This window comes from Trachurus trachurus (assembly GCF_905171665.1).
Source record: "Trachurus trachurus genome assembly, chromosome: 8".
NCBI lineage: Eukaryota > Metazoa > Chordata > Actinopteri > Carangiformes > Carangidae > Trachurus > Trachurus trachurus.
Genome location: NC_139905.1, coordinates 30637946 through 30658393, shown reverse-complemented (window position 1 = coordinate 30658393; position 20448 = coordinate 30637946). Strand labels below are relative to the sequence as shown.

Here is a 20448-nt window from a genome sequence, read left to right as displayed (position 1 = left end):
GGAGGCTCACTCCACTCTCCTCTGCTCCAACACAAAAGTGGGTCTAAATAAAACGAGCATGGCTCCCACCACTGCTGGTTGAGTCTCTCTAAACACAAATTCCCGTCCTATCCTCCGCTCGCTCCGCTCTCTCCATCATCCCCGCGGCCTCTCTGGAGTGAACCCGTCTAACACCTGGAAAGCATGCAGTGGAAGCTTCACACACATTTTTTAATATTTGCGCTTCTATCAATCCCATTAGAAGCTCCAAAACAAACCACGGAGCAGGGGGAATTCGAAACTTTCCCCTCTAATATTTCCTCTCTCTGAATATATCTTCCCCGCTCCCCCTTCTTCTCCCTTCTTTTTCGGCGTGTTTGCTTTACAGCCGTTTAGTTCTTAACCTTCAGAAATTTATACGCTATAAACTTTTATTGCCGTCATATTCTTTTATTGCGCCGCACCGCATTCAATCCTTTTCCTCTCCCTCTCTCTCTCTCTCCTCTTTTTCTATTCCTCCTTCCTCTTCGCTGTTTTTACAACAGGCGGCGGCGGCTTCTTTCAAACCTCACGCATCCGCTCCCGCATCCCTCATCACCCCCCCCCCCCCCCCCCTTTTTTTTTTTTTTTTTACCCGTGAGCTCGAGACACCCGGTGCGTGCAGCACATCCTGCCCCTCTCGTGCTGTTTGTTTCCTCCTATGAAAATACAAAGAGGGCAAAACAACTGACGTGAGAGAGAAGAGGAGGAGGAGGAGGAGGAAGAGAAAGCTGCTGGAGCTTTTATTGTACCAATGGGACGAATACTATCAGAATCTCTCTTTTTTTTCACTGTAGCATCAAATAAAACAAACAGAACAAACCCCGGCGGCCTGATGTGACCGGCACCGGCCGCTGGTGGTTTTTTACAATTACAGCAGAAGTAAATGCGGAGAGCCTCAGTCGACTCTGATGTGAAGCTCCACCGGGTGACTCACTGCGAGAAATCAAACGCGCCTGAGATTTGTGGCTTTGCAACACACAACTACTGTGAATGCAGATGGATGTGAATCATTTGGAAGAAACGGAGCGGCCGGTTGGTGCTCGCGCCGCTGCTTTAACGGGGTTTTCAAAGTAATGGCCCAACAGGGGCGCGCGAGACACGGCAGATGATATCAAACAGTCTGAGACGGGCTCGAGTCTTTACTCCTCAGTGTTTGTTCAATCAGGACAATCAATAACATTATTATTATTATTATTATTATTATTATTATTATTATTATTATTATTATTATTATTATTATTATTATTATTATTATTATTATTATTATTAGTAGTAGATATCTGGCCCCACAACTTATTCTAAAATGTTGTCAGTGATTATCATAAACGACACCTATTATAAAGCAATCAGCCTATATTACTTCTATATTCTATGTAAGCTATAAATTAATAAATTAATATAGAAAAAAGTGTACAGCTATTTGTTTATTTATTTATTATGAATTTATTTTTCAGTTTCAGTTGACAATAAACAAATAAAAAATAAATAAACACCTGACAAACAAAAACATACATGAAAAAGAGCAAGAAATGTTTTTTTTTTTTTTTTTTAAAGACAGTTATTTTCAAACAGCTGTGATATTGTTGTTTAAAAATAAAACAAGAGCCATTTATTTCAACATTTATTATTGACTTATTTTTAACATAGGGCTGGTAGGTATTATTCTTATTATTCCTTATAATAATAATAATAATAAATGTTGTAGTTGTTATTGGTGGTGAGAGGCGGCTGTAACCTGCAGCAGCAGCCGCCTCTGGCTTCCTCTGCAGCTGTTAATGAGTCCGGAATGGCTGATGTGATCTGATCCATACAGCGGTTTGTATCAGCGGGCCCATAACTCTCTTTCAGAAAATTTATGAATATGAGTGATATTCTCTGCTGCTTGATGAATTATAGAAGCTGTGCTGTGTAAAACAGCTCCTTCGGTGTGAGGGGGGAGAGAGAGCTGCTCTGGGCCTATGCTGCTGCTGCTGCACTCTAACATCCACCCAGAGTGTGTCAGTGAAGCCCGTTATTATCTGTGGACTCAGTTTTAATATGAGAGGATAAAGTGAAGACATATTGGATTGGCCACGATTGCTCGGGTTGAAATATGAATTTTGCCATCAGCAGCAGCAGCGGCGGCACGTGGCTCGTCTTCTGCAGCCCAATTAGTTTTTGAAAATATCACTGAAAGGACGAGACCTGAACCAACTTCAGCTGCTAAATCACAGCGCAATGAGACAATCTGGGTCTTCCTACACCTCACAGTTGGGATATTCTTACACAGAGAGAGGGGGGAACTTTTGATTGATTGATTGCATGTACATAAAACACATATGGGTCAATAAAGCAAGGCTCTTTCTTTGAAGAAAACACTGAAACCTGCAGAAATACTTCTCTGCTGCTGTTATTCCCTCACAGACTTTTGTTTCTGTGTGATTGCATGTTATCATTCAACCAAAAGCATTCCTATAAACTGATGCAAATCAGAGAACGTGTTTGTGCAGGAGTAGAAGCTGCACTCCCTCTCACTTCACTCATAACTCTGTGTCTCCCTGCTCCTCCTCATGTGACTGTGTTGTCCCCTGATGTGTCTCTTGCCTCTATAACTGCACAGCCATAATAACCTGAAGTGAACATGTGTTGGTGTATGAGGCTCTTTCTCTCTCTCCTCCTCCTCCTCCTCCTCCTCCTCCTCCTCCTCTTCTCTGGGACAGCGGGGCCGAGAGGGGAGGCCACGGCCCTGCAGCAGAGTTCTGGGGGCTCCTGGATTTAATGAAGCTGCAGCCCCCTTGCCGTAGACCTTAGAGAAGTATCACAATCATCCGCCGTAATTCCACAGATGGTTTATGGGATGGCTTTGTTGGGGCCTGCAGCCTAAATCCGCTTTAAATCCTGAGGCCTCATTGGCTGGGCCCCTGCACAGCGGGGTGAAGGAGCAGAGCTGCTCTCAGCTGCGCTCATCACATTTCTGCCTCTTTGCACCGAGGCTGCCTCCACCGTCAGCACTGTGTGTTTTTACTGCTGCTACACACACATACACAGACACACAACCTCACTGTACACTTACCTGCACTGAGCAACATAAAAACTAGTTCACCAATGGTTTATAACACACATATAAGCAAAAATAAAACGATTATTTTAATGCATTTACATGTCACCAACTTTTAACCCTCCTGTGTAACAACATAAACAGTTAATGACTGATCAACATAATATTTCATAGTTGTTTAATTCAAATCCACAAGGGTTTAAATAATTAATAGATATTTTATAACAGTGTGATTATTAATTTCTGCTGTCAATAGACACTATGTGCACTTATATTGACTTATGGTACTTGTTGATGTTTGGTAGGTGTTATATGTTTTGATTATTACATATATGATTAAAGGATTGTCGGAACTCCCTTGTTCACAACTTCTACACAAGCTATTTGTTTGCACTGCTTATAAATTCTTAATAGGGACGTTAAAACCAAGTGTAACAGAGAAGTGCTGGTGCCAGTGTTACGACCTCATTAATCCAGCTGGCACCACCACTCCTGCCACCAGGAGGAAGCTGTCTCTCTTTTTTTTTTTTCTCACAGTGGCTGTGTAGCACTGATAGGGCAAAATGCATCAGTGCTGCCTTTCTAACAAGGACCAGCGCTCCCACTGCACACACAGCTCAGGTACAACCCTCAGGAATATAACACTGAGTTGACATATTTCTTTCAATTATGGGAGAAAAAAAAGAGAGATAAAGACACAGTATCAGCCTGTGCAGTTACAGTACATAAATTACACATAGAAACAAACAAATACCAGAACTTTTGAAGACAGTTTCGTGGCTGGTCAAAAAAAAAAGAAAAAAAAAAACTTTTTAGGGGGTGGAGTTGCACCAAGAGGAATTTGACCTCAGCAGTTCTGAAATGCTGAGCTGCAATCTTTCCTGCAGCCACAAAGGAGGCAACAGCAGCAGCAGCAGCAGCAGCAGCAATTGTTGAAAACTCAAATAATACCACTTTGCTTTTCTGGCAAGTTCCTGCAAATTACAGCCAGGCAGCCGGTCATCTTCCAGCGAGCAGGCTGCTGCTGCTGCTGCTGCTGCTGCTTGGAAACAAAAAGTGAAACTTTTACAACTTTTGCTACTCTGCAACTTTATTCTACCTGCACTATAATAAATGTTCCCATCATGAGAGGAGCCGGAGGAGGAGGAGGAAGTGTAGAGAGAAGCCTGCAGACTCTGTGTCTATCAGGGTCATTTGGTGCAGAGACAAACACAGGAACCTCAGCGGCTTCACAAGCTCCTAATGGACGGATGACGACGCTTCTAATGAATGCACTCATCATCATCATCATCATCATCATCTGTGTGTGTGTGTGTGTGTGTGTGGGTGGTTGTGTGTGTGGTGTGGTTGTGGTGGGGGTGTTTAGGGCTTTATGACAGTCTTTTGGTGTTGCAGCCAAACAGACGCCCCCTCTCCTTTAAGCATCACAGTGTACAACTGAAGAGACACATATTTTAAACACATGCTGCCCCCCCCCTTCCCCACCCCCCCTCTGTGTCTTCACAGAGACTAAGTTCAATCTGGAGAAGAAAGAAACGCAGAGCTGTCTCCGAACATGTCCCATCGACAGCAGCACAGGATCTTTTCAAATGAAGGCAAGGTGAGGTCTTATATACTGTAAAGTCAGTTCTTTAATAGGAATCCAGCATCAGCAGTGTCAACGCACAAAGAAACAAGAAACAACAAGACACAAGAGAGAGAGAATGAACAAAAAAAAAACGTACAAGAAAGGAGTGGAACATCTGACATGGGAGAGAGGAACAGAGTGACTGGAGAGCAGGAGGGATTTACTGCGGCCACATGGATCAGATTTGTCTCATTAAAAGAAAAGGGGGAGAATAAAAAAAAAAAAAAAAAAACTTTTGGATCCGCGTCCGAGAAGAAACTCCAGAGACGCGTCCCCTCGGTCAGGAGAGTAAATACTTGAAGACAGGAAACAAGAGGAGGTCACAGAGCAGAGAGGAACACAGAATCAAATGTAGAATTTATAGAGGAGCGGTGCTTCATTCTAATCCAACCTCTTCGTCCTCTCAGGTCCAAACCCGTGACTGTCCGTTTACCATGAAAAACAAATAATCGATTCACAAATAAAGTACAAAAAAAATAATAAAAAAACTGACGTCAGAACAGATCATCCGGACAGTCGGCACAACAACATAGAATCTACAGAACATGACAGAGAAGGAGAAACTCATCTATATTACAGTAAAGATGTCATGTCCCGACAAGACAAAAAACAATATTCATCATATGAACTCATTCCAATGAGAAAGACTCAGAGATTACTAACATTATATACAATAAATTAGAAATATTCAATTCAATGAAGAACTTCTACTTTGTCTTTTTTTCTTTTTTTAATTATCCATAAGCATTCACCTCCGACAGATCGAACACACAAAGAGCTAAACGACGAAATCGCGTCCTCAAAATGACGCGCGACTTGAGGCATGCGAGAACTATGTAAACATTTGTACTCCTAAATTAGAGGATCTGGTGGCGCTGGAAGGAAGAGGCGCTTCTCTGGTTAAGACTTTGTAAAGGAGGCTTGTTTGTCAAACCCGTTCACTGCAATGTGTGTGTGAGTGTATGTGCGCATGTATGTGTGTGTTATTATATACTATATGTGTATTATAGCTATATTAGCACGGTGGCACTGAGAGATAACGCACTGTCACACACACGCATCAATAAAAACACCTTCCAGTGGGCTGGCTTTTCAAATTAAAAGCATTGGACAACTACAACAAGTGCGCGTGGGTTTCATTTCAGTAGATCCACTTCCGTTGTGTTGTGAAATGTTGCAGCACGCATGTTGTCAAATAGATGAAGATGTTTTATAGATGTGTTTGTGTTCTGTCTGTTTGTCCATGTGTGTTTTTTATTTTATTTTAATTTATTTTTCTAAGCTGCAGCGCATTGAGATCTCAGAGTCAGACCACCTTCTATGAGCTTCCTTTGTGTTGGCAAGCTACTGTGGTTAAACACGCACGCACGCACACATACACACACATTGGCACACATACATACACAGACACACACAGACACACACAAACGTTGTAAACTGCCGTGAAGTCAATGTGTTGTTTATGATCCGTCTATAAAACTGCCATCGGACGCCATTTAACTGCGCAGACACTTCAAACAGTGCCACAGCCGCTCGGCCTTTTCCAGTCTGGCCTCTGGAACACTCCAACTTAAACGCGTAAACACCACTTCTAAAGCCCCAGATATTAAATAAACTGTTAAAACTTTTAGTGTGAGAATAAATCTTTGTGTGTCGGCGGTGGAGTTGAACATGTTTCAGTAGATGTGTGGTTGGGTTTTTTTTCCGGTCTTCCCTCGGTTCCAGGTTTTATTCTGGTACCGTCGCTTGGTTTTTTTTTTTTTCCTGAAATGAGAGAGAAACCCGCCTTGCATAGCAGATAATACACATATAATATACTGTGTGTAGAAAAATAGAGCTGAATCTTTCTTACAATGCAACAGACCGTTGGTCTTTGCTCACAAAGACGTTGTGCGCAGCAGAAATGTGAAATCAGCGTTTATCGCTTATCCTTAAAAAATAGCAGCTATGAGAGATGTGAAGTGTCACCTGTCTGAGTGTGAGCGCGTGCAGGGTCCAGGAAGCTAAAGAAACTCTTTATAATCTGATTCAAGACCAGAGCTCACCTGGGTAAATCTGATCTGGATTCACCCCCCCAAAAAAATCATCTGAGGTTACAGTGAGAGGCTGCTGTGTCTGCTGCTCTCAGATCAGCTGTGCTGGCACGAGGAGCGGGAGGAGTATCGATAACCCTCAGCGCATAAAGTATTGGGAGAGGTATCGCTGAAGGGCGCGAATCTGCAATATCGACAAGCAGCCTAATCGGATCCCAGGTTGCTGAGTCTGTTTCAAACCCCCACACCTCTACACACCCGACCCCCCCACCCACTAGACCCCCGTCCTCCTCACTACTAATGCCCCACAACCGGGAAACAAACGGCGGCTTTGCTGACCGAATCACGGCGCCTCCTGGTCCAACCCGGCCTCAATGAGCGAAACAAGAGAAAAGAAGAAAAAGCAAGATGAATATTGTGTGTGATTGTGTGTGTATGTGTCCCCTGGGGCCCCTCGTGCTTATTAATGGCCACGTGAAAAGCCGGTTTCAGCACCTTCGCGCGCCTCCGGTGTCAGCGACGGAACAATAAATAACTAATAAGAGGAGGAAGAGCAGAGCTGGAGAAGGAGAGAAAGAAGCAGCGTGTGTGTGTGTGTGTGTGTGTGTGTGTGTGTGCGTGTGTGTGTGTGTGTGTGTGTGTGTGTGTGTGTGTGTGTGTGTGTGTGTGTGTGTGTGTGTGTGTGTGTGTGTGTGAGGCGAACGCCAGGCGGTTTGCTGCTTCATATCCCTCCGCGAAAACACCAAACACCAGTTTATGGTAGGCCTGTATTATAAAATATGATGATGATGACGATGGCACAGTAACAAACAAAGAGTCCGGTCCACAGCGCGAGCCACTGGGTGCAGAGGGAGTCCAGTTCTACCCATCATCATCATCACCATCATCCTCATCATCATCATCCTCCTCCTCCTCCATCGACACACAGCTGCAGGTTCTCCGGGCCTCAGCTTGAAGCGGCCGCGTCCTCACCGGTTGTTAGGGATCAATAAAGCAATTGATCAGTTCTATAGGCTACAGATGCTGCGATTGGGCTGAAGCTCACGTGGTTAGGGCCTGGAGGTTAAAGGAAAATTAGAAACAGCGGGTCTCTCTCTCTCGATCTGTGTATGTGTGTTGTTGTTGCAGTTCTTGGGAAGGCCATGTTGTGTTTTTATAGATACAAGAAAACAGGGGACTTAATGTTGAGTACAAGGTGTGTGTCATGTGTGTATGTGTGTGTGTGTTGTGCTCGTGAGTGAGTGAGAGTCCCCGTTTTAGTCCTTGGGCTGCTCCTTGGTCTGTTTCTTCATTTTCATCCTCCGGTTCTGGAACCAGATCTTCACCTGCCGTTCGGTCAGGTTGAGCGCGCGCGCCACCTCATGCCGCCGGTCCCGCGTGAGGTACATGTTGAACAGGAACTCCTTCTCCAGCTCCAGAGTCTGGTATTTGGTGTAGGGGCATCGCTTCTTCCTGGAGGAGCGTGCGTGTAGCCAGTTGGCCGAGGGGTCATCTGCGGAACGAGAGGGAGGAGAAAAAAGAGGAAATGAGGTCATCATAGAATAAAAAAAAAAGTGAATACAGTATAAAATCATATAAATGTATCCCAGCCTGCTCCTAAACAGAGGAAACGACACGGCTCTGTGCGTAAAAGTAGCAGAAACCAGCGCGTTTTGACTGACACGTTGGTGCGTAAAGCGGGTTTATGGTGTCAGCGGGGCCGCGCTTTAGACACAAGTGGATCCGTGGATGTTTTATTTGACACCACGTGGAAGACAGACGGCCTGGTTCCTGTGATACGGCGAGACGGATGGAAAATGCAGATCTCAAAAAGAAAATACAAAAGACTCGGATCAAAATTAGAAGATGATGTGTTCAAGTGCGATGTTGACAATAGGATCAGAGAAAAGCTGGGGGATTTGCGCGTCGATCCGCTGCTAAATAATATCTGACTGGGACCCCCCTGAAATAGAAAAGAAAAGGAAAAACGGAAGCAGAGGTCCCCCCCCTCGAGTGATGACAGCGTATAGACAAAAACACTCCTTTTTTGTCTGTTTGCGTGAGAATGATGATCACATTGCGGCTCAGCGCGCTGTCAATGCGTCACTTCTGATGGCTCCGAAATTAATAACTGTCGGGAAATTTACGGCCCTCGCGGGATGAGAGGAAATATTTTTCCTGTGTTCATCCCTCTCGCCCTTCGGAGGCTGGATTCAATATGACTCCACACAGCACGGTTGGAACGCAGCGAGCTGAGCTGCGCCTTTTCTCATCTGCTAATGAACAGAGCGCGTTTTTTCTCTTCTCCCACTCTGGAGCCGTGTTTGAAATAACAACAGACTTTTAACGAGGCCTATCGTTTCTTCTTAGTGAGATGGAGTTGTTTTCATCTTCTCCCTTCCATCTGCATCTCTCTCTTACAACTTTCAGACCCTGTAGTAGAGACTTCAAGTTCAGAACATGGGCCTGGTTTAGTTCCCGAGCATGTTTCCTTTCACAAATCAAACTCATACTTGTTGAACACCTTGTTTTAGTCTTTAGAGCGCAGACTGAGGATAAAACTCATTATAGTTAGGTAGAAAAACACATTCAGGAGGAGTGTGTGTGTGTGTGTGTGTGTGTGTGTGTGAGAGAGAGAGAGGCAGAGCTGGTTCTGGTTGATTCCCACTTTTAAATCTTCTAAATAAAACCTTTAACCAAGAACAGTCATTCCATGTGGTGAGGTCAGGCTCTTCCTCCAGTCAATCACAGCTCAGTGTAGCCAGCAAATAGACGCTCCCACAGGCTGCTGACTGCGAAATACAAAAAAATAAAAAATAAAAAATCAAATAAACAAGGAAAGCCAAAGATGTCTGCTCCCCCAGAGGGAAGAGCTATTTGTCAAACCTGAGGCTGATCAGCGAAGACAAATGGAAAAAGAAAATGCGCCACAAAAGACTTGTGGTGATCAAAAACAGAGGCTGCACACTGGAACTATTTTCTCTCAAGCTTCTGTTTCGTCATTGTGTTCTATCAGTGACACCATCATCGCCATCAGTCAGCAGTGGAGTTTCCACACAGTCTGGAGAGGAGAACCCGGTCTGAATGTGTTTTTGTCAGACTGAAGCCGTCCTGAGGCGGTGGAAGTCTGACTTCAACCATCGCAGTCAGTGTTTTTTGGACTGAAGCATCATGTAAATCAGAGTGGACCAGAAAGCGGCTCTTTGTTAGAAGATATGTAGCCACAGTCCTCAGGTCTAAAACACGGCGGAGGGGACGATCTTATCACTCCACTGGTCATGGGGGGAGAGAGTCTGAGCTCCAGCACCTTTTCCACGACACGCAGGGACAAATCTATGTGTGTGTGTGTGTGTGTGTGTGTGTGTCTCCACCCCCGAGGAGCCGCTCCTCTTCCTTAACTGATGCTGGGTGGAGGCTTCATCTGTCTGCAATTTCACTGGTAATATTTTACTACAATGACAGTCACGCTGCTCTGATGCCAAGGCAATTCACACAGTTAAATATCACATTCACAATGACGCTCTTTTTTCCTTCCTTCCCCCAGTCGGGAGAGAAAGCACAGTGTTGTGCGTGTGCGTGTGTGTGTGTGCCGGTGTGTGGGCACCAGGCTACAAGCCGCGTGTTAGTGGAAGTGGATCACCGGATTCTGCTTTACCGTTGGGATGTTTTATATGAACAGGGCCGTTGCTAGGAATTCTGCCCCTCCTGAAAGAATACCAAAGTGGGCCCCTACCCCCTGACTTTTCCCCTTTTTTTTTTTTTTTACATGTATTATCATTTTTTATTTAGCCTACTTTGTTTTGATGCATGCAGCATTACTATGAGTATTAGTCAGGGTCTTATGCAGAATAATTCAGTTATACAAAGATTAGACTAGTGGGGTTTTTGTGGGCCCTACTGGGCGCTGGGCCCCTAGAATTATCATCACCTTTCTCCCCTATACTACGGCCCTGTATATGAACATGTTTCAAATAGGACAGAATATAGAGTCAAACATTTGTTCATATGAGCTGAAATAAAATACTATAAGACATTTCCAAATTTTACATTTTAGTTTTGAATTTTGAAAAAGTAGGTCACAGTGTTGAAAAAATAATAATAGCACGAGGGAATAAAAAATATGAATTATTTTTTTATTATTATTATTGAACATTTTTTGTTAAAGATTAAACAACTTTCTAAATGTAGATCTCATCTCAATTTAGAAATCACATCTTGAGCTGTTTCAGCTGTTGAAATTGAATTCTACACTTGTTTTGTCTTCATTTCAACGTTACATGAAATTAAAGCACGGCTCCGCCCACCCCAGTAGCCTACATCCCAGAATTAGGGAATAAGTTAGCTCCATAAAATGCTGCTATAAAAGAAAAATAGCTATTTATATTACTACACACCATACAGCATGTTTTACATCGCCCTGCTTATAAATCCTTTATGAAAAGCCAGGCTGACTCAGTGCAGGCCTTCCGCTGATTGAAATACAAGTCAACGATTTTTTATTAATTTCATCGTTAAGTGTTTAGGGGGATTTGATGACAGCGTTAAGACCTGACAGTTTTATTTAGAAACGAGGAGCAGACGTCAGAGCTGACCTGTTCTTCATCACAGCATCAGCTGCCTCCATGTAAATCACCCCCCCCCCCCCCCCCCCCCCCCACACACACACACACACACACCACCACCACCACCACCTCCCCACTCCTCTGACAACAATTCAATGAGCTCGTCCACAAAATAAATTCTCTCACTGTGCAAAAACCGAGCAGCTGATTCATCACGCTTCATAAACGCGCGGATGTGAGTGAAGACATGTGTTTTGTAGGCTACTTATTGGAGTATGAGAGTGAGATGAGAGGAGGACGCGCTCTGATTGGTCCGCTGGGTGTGAGCTCGTCACATCGGATGCTGAGGGTTTTTTTTTTTTTTTTTTTTGGGCTAAGATGGCTGCCGGCGGTGCGCACCGCTCCATCCTCTGTCATGTGGATGGTTCTGATGGGGTTCTGGACACACACACACACACACACACACACACACACACACACACACACACACACACACACACACACACACACACACACACACACACACACACACACACACACGAGCTGAGTTGGTCAGCGGCCATCATCAGTAAATACGTCCTTAATCCCCTCTGAAATCAATTTCCCTGCAACGTGGCCAGTATGTAGGGGATCGATTTCATCTCAGAGCAAAATAATGCCTGGTAAAGAGGTGATGAGAGGACCGCGGGGGGGTGGGTGTGGGGGGGGGCTTTTGTCACACGGTAAAGTGGGTGCTTTGCATTCCCTGGGTGTACAATCAGCTCCAGGACCATCCATTACCCTCATAGCTGTGCTGCGGCCGTGGCTGTCACCCCGGGTGACGAACCAGCTGAGGGATGGAGGGATGGAGGGGGGGGATGATGCTGGATGGTACACACGTTTCCTCAAAGGGGTGGAGAGACAGAAGGAGAGAATGTGAGCGGCGTGGAGTTGCTCTCTCTCTCTCTCTCTCTCTCTCTCTCTCTCTCTCTCTCTCTCTCTCTGTCCAGGAAATATCCACGTCCACAGCAGCGTCGTCATGCAGGCCGGGATGTCACGTGACCAGGCGCATGGATGGATGAGAAAAGATTGATATTCCTGTAAAACTGCCTGCTATATAGCCTATGGCCCCTGCAGCACGATGTGTTCTATTGTTGGCCTATTGTGCCTTTGCGTGCGTGCGTGTGTGCGCGTGAGGCTATACAGTGATGAATGCGTGGAAACAGTAACCGAAACGGCTACAAGACTAATATCACATCCCATCTCTTTCTCTCCCTCTCTCTCCTTCTCGCTCCCTTTGCAATTTCACCCTAATAGTTCCAGAAACTGACCTCTCATATATCCCAAAGGCACGTTATTACATTTCCCGAAGTCGTATTTTATCCACCGCCCACCTCAACCCCCTCACACCCCCATCTCACCCAAGCCACCAGCAGCAACACGCCAATTAATGGGGTTGTTCACCCGGCGTTATAACTTAATAAACTTCGAGGGTAATAACTTTCTTGCTCTGCCCGGCAGCAGCAGCACAAAGACTGAAGTGTAACCTTGTAGTTTATTCTGGATGGTCGCCCAGCACCAGTAACACAAAGAGAATCTGTAGCTGGAAGCTGCCTTTAAATGGATGTGATGTTTTTTAAAAGGTAGGGATTCTTACTGATGTTATTCACACAGGCAATCATTTTAAATACCCGGGGAAGGGGGGGGGGGGGGGGGGGGGGTGGGGGGTGGGGGGGCGTCAGAGAGGATCTGGACTCCTCTGCTGCTGCCTTGCCAAGATACATCACACACACAGACAGAGACATGCATCAGAGACAACTGAATCCAGAGAGTCCAGGTGAAGAGTTGGGCTTATTTCAGGGCCCATCCTGCCTGCAACTATACAGTTCTGCAAGTGGAGAACAAATACAGTGCAGCCTCTGCAGGAGCAGGTTAAAGAAACTAAGCGTTTTTGCCTTTAGAAAACCTAATACAGCAACTCTCTGGACAAACTTCCCTCTTATACTGTCAGCATGAGCTGTGATGTTTACCTCATCAGCTTCAGAGGAACTCGTCTTCTGTCGAACGCTATGATCGACAATATTGACATACTTGTCAATATGTCCAGTGGAGACAAAACGTCCCCTTTGGAATTATAAGGTTCTATCTGCATACTGACCAGATATAGAGGTAGGGCTGTTGCTAGGTATTCTGGGGCCCCTGAAAGAATACTAAAGTGGGCCCCTGACTTTTCCACTTTTTTTCTTAGACTATGTACTATATATTATAGTTTTTTATTTAGCCTACTTTGTTTTGATGCTAATGCAGCATTACTATGAGTATTAGTCAGGGTCTTATGCAGAATAAAGCAGTCATACAAAGATTAGACTACTGGGTTTTTTTGTGGGCCCTACTGGGCGCTGGGCCCCATCACCTTTCTCCCCTATACTACGGCCCTGTATAGAGGTTTAGATCCTTATACGACCAAGATAGAGTTTGAGTTTGCAGATAGAACCTTTTTGCTTTCCAGATTGAATGACCAAAAATGCATGAAACTTGAAAAAAAAAACTCCTCCTAGTACCAGAACTGGAATATGTGAATAACTCAATTTTGACAAAAAATGTCAGAAAGAACCTTATAATTCCAAGGGGATGAAAACATGACCTTCAGACAACATGAAACGATCAACATGTGCCAAAATATCCGGTCACACTCGTGTAATTATATGCATGCATGCAACTCTGTACTTATTGTGAATAAAGCTGAACAAAGCTAAGTTACGAGGTTCCTTCTTATCCCCTTGCACGGAAGTGAGTCAGTCTGAACATCTGATCCAGCAGGAAAGTTTGACAGTGTGGTGAAGAGTTCCTCCGATGTTAATCTAAAGTAAACTGCTCCAACACTATAACCAGTCAGCTCTGACGATAAGTTAATTATCACTGGAGAAAAAAAAGATAATTAGAAGATACAGTATAGCCTCATTTCTTTTCAGAGTATCTGAAGACAATCTAACTACCAGGGAGCATAATGTGTAATTTCCGACCAAATTCTCATTTAGACTCAGCAGACAGGTTCACATCACATCAACACTGAGACCACATGCAACAACAGGCTACTGGAGTTCCGTCAGTTAAATCCTGCTTTGGAGGAATACATGTTTTGCACCCATGTAAGTGTTCAAAATGGCTGCCACATGAACAATAGAAATAACATTCAGTTTCTCCAGTTACAGCTCCCACTACCTGCCAGAGTGACCCACTGCAATACATCCAGAGAGCAGCCACGAGAAAAAAGAAAGTGCTGATGCTCTCAAACAGCTCAGATAGACACTTTTTTTTTCTCTTTTTTTATTGAGAATGCTCTGAGTTTAGTCCAGTTGGAGGAGACCACAGATCACCAGCACCAGCCAGGCCCTGGCTGCATGGGGGAAACACTGTGCTGCTGCTGGAGAGTCTAATAACTCAGGCTGGAGGCTGATGGGCTCCATCCAGCCTCTAACCTGCTCTCCGCTCTGATGGATAGCTCACCCAGCTGCTGTAATAAGGTGTGTTTGCATGCATGTGTGGTAATAAAGTGTAGCCCGGTATGATTGAAATTAGTGTTAGTAATTCTGAAAAAAAAAACAGGCCTTCTCTCTGTCTCGTGCACGCGCGCGCACCTATCATGCACGCACACGGATCAGGCTCAGACGCATGGATCAGACTGCTCTGGCAGATATTTCGATTTATTGGGCGGGATTAGAGGAGAGGGAACAGAGCCCGTTCACATCCAGCCCGGGTTAAAAAAATACAAGAAATATAAACTAAAAAAAAAAAAAAAGATTAAAAAAAGAATCCTATGAATATCTTTTAATGGAGCGTTTTCCTGCTCCGCCTGAAATAAGTCAAGAGGCTCAGACTGAGCCAGCGCCGCCAGCACATGATGGATTAAATGTTGTTGTTAGTACGAGTGATGATAGAAAAACACGGCAAACCCGTGTCGTACCGGCCAAACCGTTCACGGCGTTATATCAAGATGATTGCGATTTTGTGACAGGTAAAATATTATTATTATTATTATTATTACTACAGGGCGAGCAGATGAATAAAACAGCAACTCTGCTGCGACTGTACGAGCGACAGGACTGCACGACGTAACAATGTGAAGAGTGTTGAGCCGGCTGGAGTAAAATATTCAGTCAGGTCGAACAACTGATCTGGACCAGAATTTGGAATAAGCTGAGAAACCAACAGTGATTCTGTTTTTACAGTTAAAATGCGTCAAGGTAGAAATGATAGAACTATAGGCTACATATAAAGAAATCATTTAGTTGAGAGGGCTTTCTCTCTTCAGAAACACTATACTCCATACATGATCCATCTGTACAGAGTCCAGACTTCTGGTCCTGGCTCAGTCCTGGTCCTGTACATGCAGAGTTAGTCCTCGCTGCAGGCTGAGTTACGAGGCGTCTGCTCGGCTGAGAACTAATCTTGGCTGCTCTGCGGCTCCGAGCCGCCGCCGGGTCAGTGATGGACGACCTGACTCCTTTTATGTGTTTTTTATGATTTTTTTTCCCTTAAAGAATAAGACAGGTCATGTATATGACCGATCTGACGGAGGATCATCCCAGCTGATGGACGCAGAGAGAGAGAAGAGAGATGGTTTATCCTCATTATGTTTACAACTCGGTGCTACACACAGGGATGTGGATATGACAGCATGTAGGAGCCGGCTGCAGACACACACACACACACACACACACACACACACACACACACACACACACACAGACATGATGGAAAGTTGTTGGCTGAAGAATTAATATCAAAGCAGAGGGAAACAGTTGAGGCTCTGTGTGTGTGTGAGCGGCCTCCCAGAAGACCAGCACCACATATTATGCTATAGGCTACACAGCCACGACTTTATGATGGGATGGCTGCTTTACAACGGAGTTTCCACAGCGGAGATAATGACCGTTGATTAACACTTGGCAAGTGGGCGGCGTGGACACCAAGCAGGCGGCCTGCAGGACCGGAGCGGAGGGACTTTATACTGTGTCTCTGCTGCTGCACTGCATGGTGGTCAGTGTGTGTGTTTGTGTGTGTCTGTCCTTTACGCAGACACCAAAGCATGCACGGCGTATAGAAATGAAGCACGGCCCTCGGTGCAAAGACCTCCAGTAAAAAAACAAAAACAAACCAAAATCCTCCAGTCCCAGCCTGGTCAGATGCGTAGCTACATGAACTGATGAAGCCTCTTGGATGAGAGGTGAAACGTCTTCCTAGACAAATAACCAAGTCCAGTTGCATTCGATTTAAATTTCCTTGAGATAACTATGACTTGGATTCATGAGAATATTCACAGGCTTAAACCAAATACTCATCTAACGCCATCGCTCCTTTTCAAACAAGCACAAGTGCGCATGTCCTGGTAATTAGCAGCATTCAACAACAACAAGCTTTTCCCTCCTCACTGTCACACTGACGGACTCGAGCTCTGACAACACTTTATATCTGGCGATGATGTTCTTTTCTTTTCTTTTCCAAGTTTCTCACTTCAGCATCCTCTTTTTTTCTTTTTCTTTTACAGGCCTCTGCTCTCGTTTCAAATCACACATATAACTTATTCATATCATTTGGATGCTTTTGGCTGCTGACCCAACCTTTATAGCACCATGTATACCACTATTATAACAGACTGGAAGAGTCCATTCGTATTAGTTACATCGTCATGTTTATCAAGCTGTGTTAGGAGTCATTTATTAATGAATTAACTTGTGTTTTTATGATAGGCTAATTTGTCTTGTAAGTTTCCCATAAGAATGTGCGCCACATTAGCAGCGGTAGACGGACTCTGGTCTACGGGAGCCGGCTGCTAGCTCAGGGATGATGCGGCCAAATCTGCGAGTAAAGGCAGGGAGCAGAAGGTGGGGGGGCACTCTGGCTCTCCGGCTCTTTGTTCTTGTTTTATGGCGGCATTAAAAGCTTTTTACAATCTCTCACTCCTCGCCCTCTCCCTCTCTCTCTCGTGCGCGCTATTTCCTGCTTTAATAACTTACTTTGATCCACGCCGTCTTTGTCCTCACTCCCCTCACAAATGTCCTTGTTTTCCTCGAACCGCGCCGCTCCGGGGACGGCGGCTGGATGGTGGTGGTGGCTCAGCTCGCGCACGGCCGTGGATGTGGACTCCAGGATGTACGTGGTGGTCTCGTGCTGGTGCTGTCCGCCGATGATTTTGGGCGCGATCTCCCCGCCGCCGAGGTGTCCTCCTCCTCCCAGCTGAGGCTCCAGTTTGACCTGGCCCGCCTGCTGCTGCTGGCCCGCCGCCGCCGCCACCACCACGGACTCGGAGCCTCGCGGCGCGCAGTCCAGCCATGAGCGGAGGTACCGTGTGTCCGCGTGTGCGGGCACGTGCTGGGCTGGGATGTAAGGGTGGTAGACGGTGGGCACGCCGCTGGCCCCGTGGTGCGGGCTGAACGGGCTCCAGGAAGGGGAGAAGACCGGGGGTTTGGGCTGGAAGCTGCAGGACGGGTAGGACTCGGGATGGGGATGCTCCGCCGCGTGCGCAGCGCCGCCGCCGGGCTGCCGTCCGCTCGCGGCTGCAGCAGCGGAGCTCGCGCCGGAGTACTGGACGCTGGGAAACCGAACCGCTGCAGAGAGTTCATCGCTCTCGTGACTTATGATGGAGTCCACGTAATAGTTGCTCAAAGTCCCAGAAATGGACATTCTCGGACATTATCTGCGTAAACGCTGCGAGTTCACTAAATAGAGAACAAGAAGAGAGACATTACGAGATTTTTCTCCCTCTCTCCCTCTCCCTCTCTCTTTCTCTCTTTCTCTTCCTCTGCTGTGTCCTCTGCTCGCTCTCCCCCTCCCTTTCCTCTGTGTCTCTCGCTGTCTTTCTCTCTCCTCGGTTCGAGCCCCCTTCCTTCCAAACAACTTGCTCACTATAGTGAAACAAAGTGCTACAGCCTACAGTCTTGCACTGTGCGAGGGGAATGCGCGCGTACGTGGATGTGTGTGTGCGCGCGCGCGTGTGCGTATGTGTGTGTGGAGGCCTGGGGTAGGGTGGGGTAGGGTGAGGTGGGGGGTTCGGGACTTTGCGAGAGGCGCAAACTGATTGGCCGGACTTTTTCTTCGAGCCTGATAAAGCGTCAATGGAGCGTAAATCAACGTTCTCCCCCTCCCTCCCTCCCTCCCTCCCTCTCTCTCTCCCTCTCTCTTTAATAGATTGCCCCTCTTCTAAATAAATTGTCTTGTTTATATGCAATATGCAAAATGAACAGTGCGTTGGTAGATGGAGTCTGTGTATCTACGGCTGCTGTCAGAGCCAGAATTATAGAAAGCCCCTATATGCCTCGTCTAGACAGCGTGAAATGCAAAGCGGAGACAATGGCTGACAAACAGCCTAAAGTAACACCATTGTTTCCTGTGTGTTTATGTATTATTTATTTATTTATTTGCCTCATCGAAATAGATGCGCGCGCATTTCAATTTTTTAAGAAAGTGCACCAGGCGCGTTTTAAAGCTGCACACAAGCAAATCACTTAAATCAATCCCAGCATCAGGGAGTCGGCATTTAAACCACCATTAGTATAAGGGCCAATAGTCTGACACTTGAGGAGCGCAGCAGCGGAGCCGGGGCCCGTGTTCTATGTGTACAAGACAAGACAAGACAGATCGCGGTGAAATTCACACCTAGGTGTGTTTAATTATTTAGCCAGCTCTCTAAATCTGCTCCGGAGCTTTTTTCTGAGAGCTGCGGAGCGCCTGACACACTTTTATTGGCAGATTAACAGTCATATTTGTTAACGAGTGCCATTAAAGCGGGTCCTGCGCGGTTATGATCCTTGTCTTAACAGCGCAAACTACTCCAACTACTTTTTTTGGGGTCCGTTTAATACCATAATAAAATCCTACATGAGGGCGGCTGCTTTGGTTTTATAGGGCTGATATATGGCCTGTGATGGCGCGGACCGTAAACGCGACTGAGGCTGTTGCTGCCTTTTTCCCCCGGTCGGGTAAAAAGCGCTCCTCACTCAGCGGTCTGACCGCCGAGATGTAAACACAGCTCGGGCCGGAGTTCTGCGGAGGCAGGTCTGTGGGACTGAGGCGGACTGAGGCGGACTGTGGACTAGGGGATCACCTGGTTTGTGCTGGTCTGCGGGGGAGCTCCTGGTGTCCGTGGCTGCGGCGACTCAGGGACACAATCAGTCTTTTTTTTCAAGCTTTTTTTTCTTCTTTTTTTTAATGAGTAGACTGATGTGCAGCAACAGACCGGACTGGCTTTGGGTCCAGACTCTCGGCTTCCTGCTGACCCTTATCAAAGTCACCGGGTCTGTAAGTGTGTATATTTCTTTACAATTATCACAGACGTGGAGTCTTGAGTCTTAGTGGGGGGAAGGCAGGCAGCTGGTCGGGGCTATAAATCTGAGCTCTGCGTCGCATACACGGCTAACACAGTTATTTACGACAAATAAATATGAACTACGCATTGCTCATAGGGGCTAACGCCTTTATTTACGAGGATGAAGGTATGGGCTGTAGTGCAGCTGAGGAGAAATGATGAGTTGGACCGGAGACAGACCGAGCGGCTGGTTGCACTTTCATTTCAGGACCCAGACCAGGAGTCCATGAGCCCCGCTTTGGCCTTTGAGCTTGAATCCAGCACATTCATCTAAAAGGACTCTTGTTTCCAACTGCAGGACTTTGCGAACCAGTAAGAATCACACTGAGAAGCCTGCGCTTGATTAAACACTGCAGTGTGTGTGTGTGATGATGTGTAATCTGTGATAATGAAATAGGGTTTCTTGCATCAAGTAACAGCTGGGAATTTAAGCTCATTAACAAATGAATAAATGGCTCGTGGAAGAGCGCGCGGCCTCGCTGAAGCGATGGCGCACGAGTGGCCGCTCCATCCTGCATGCATGCATGTATGCCCTAACTTGTTTTTCAATAACACAATCCCAGCCCCGCGTTGGCAGCGTTTCTGATATGTTTAGGGTAGAAAACCGACTTTGTTTTCCAGTGAGAGATGCTCGGGATGTTTCCCAGTCAACACGGCCTCTCCTCAGACCGCAGGCTGTGGGATTTTAATTTTCGGTGGGGCCTCCGCCCTGCAGACTGGGCTGCCAACCAGACAGAGCGTTAATTGGAGACACTGGTGCTGAAGAAGATTGAAAACATTATCTGCGAAACCACCTTCATTTCTACACGTTGCCTCACAGAAGTGACTTGGATCAGACTAACGCT

The 20448-nt window shown here is 46.0% G+C and overlaps 1 protein-coding gene across 1 annotated transcript; it reads right to left on the bottom strand.

The window, feature by feature from the left end:
- Nucleotides 1–7974: 7974 nt before the first annotated feature.
- LOC310989914 (homeobox protein Hox-B9a-like) lies at nt 7975–17922 on the bottom strand (the record flags this gene model as incomplete). Its single annotated transcript, XM_083977069.1, has 2 exons — nt 7975–8210; nt 17256–17922. The coding sequence occupies 2 exons, from the start codon at nt 17920–17922 to the stop codon at nt 7975–7977; spliced, it is 903 nt and encodes a 300-aa protein (XP_083833195.1).
- Nucleotides 17923–20448: the final 2526 nt, after the last annotated feature.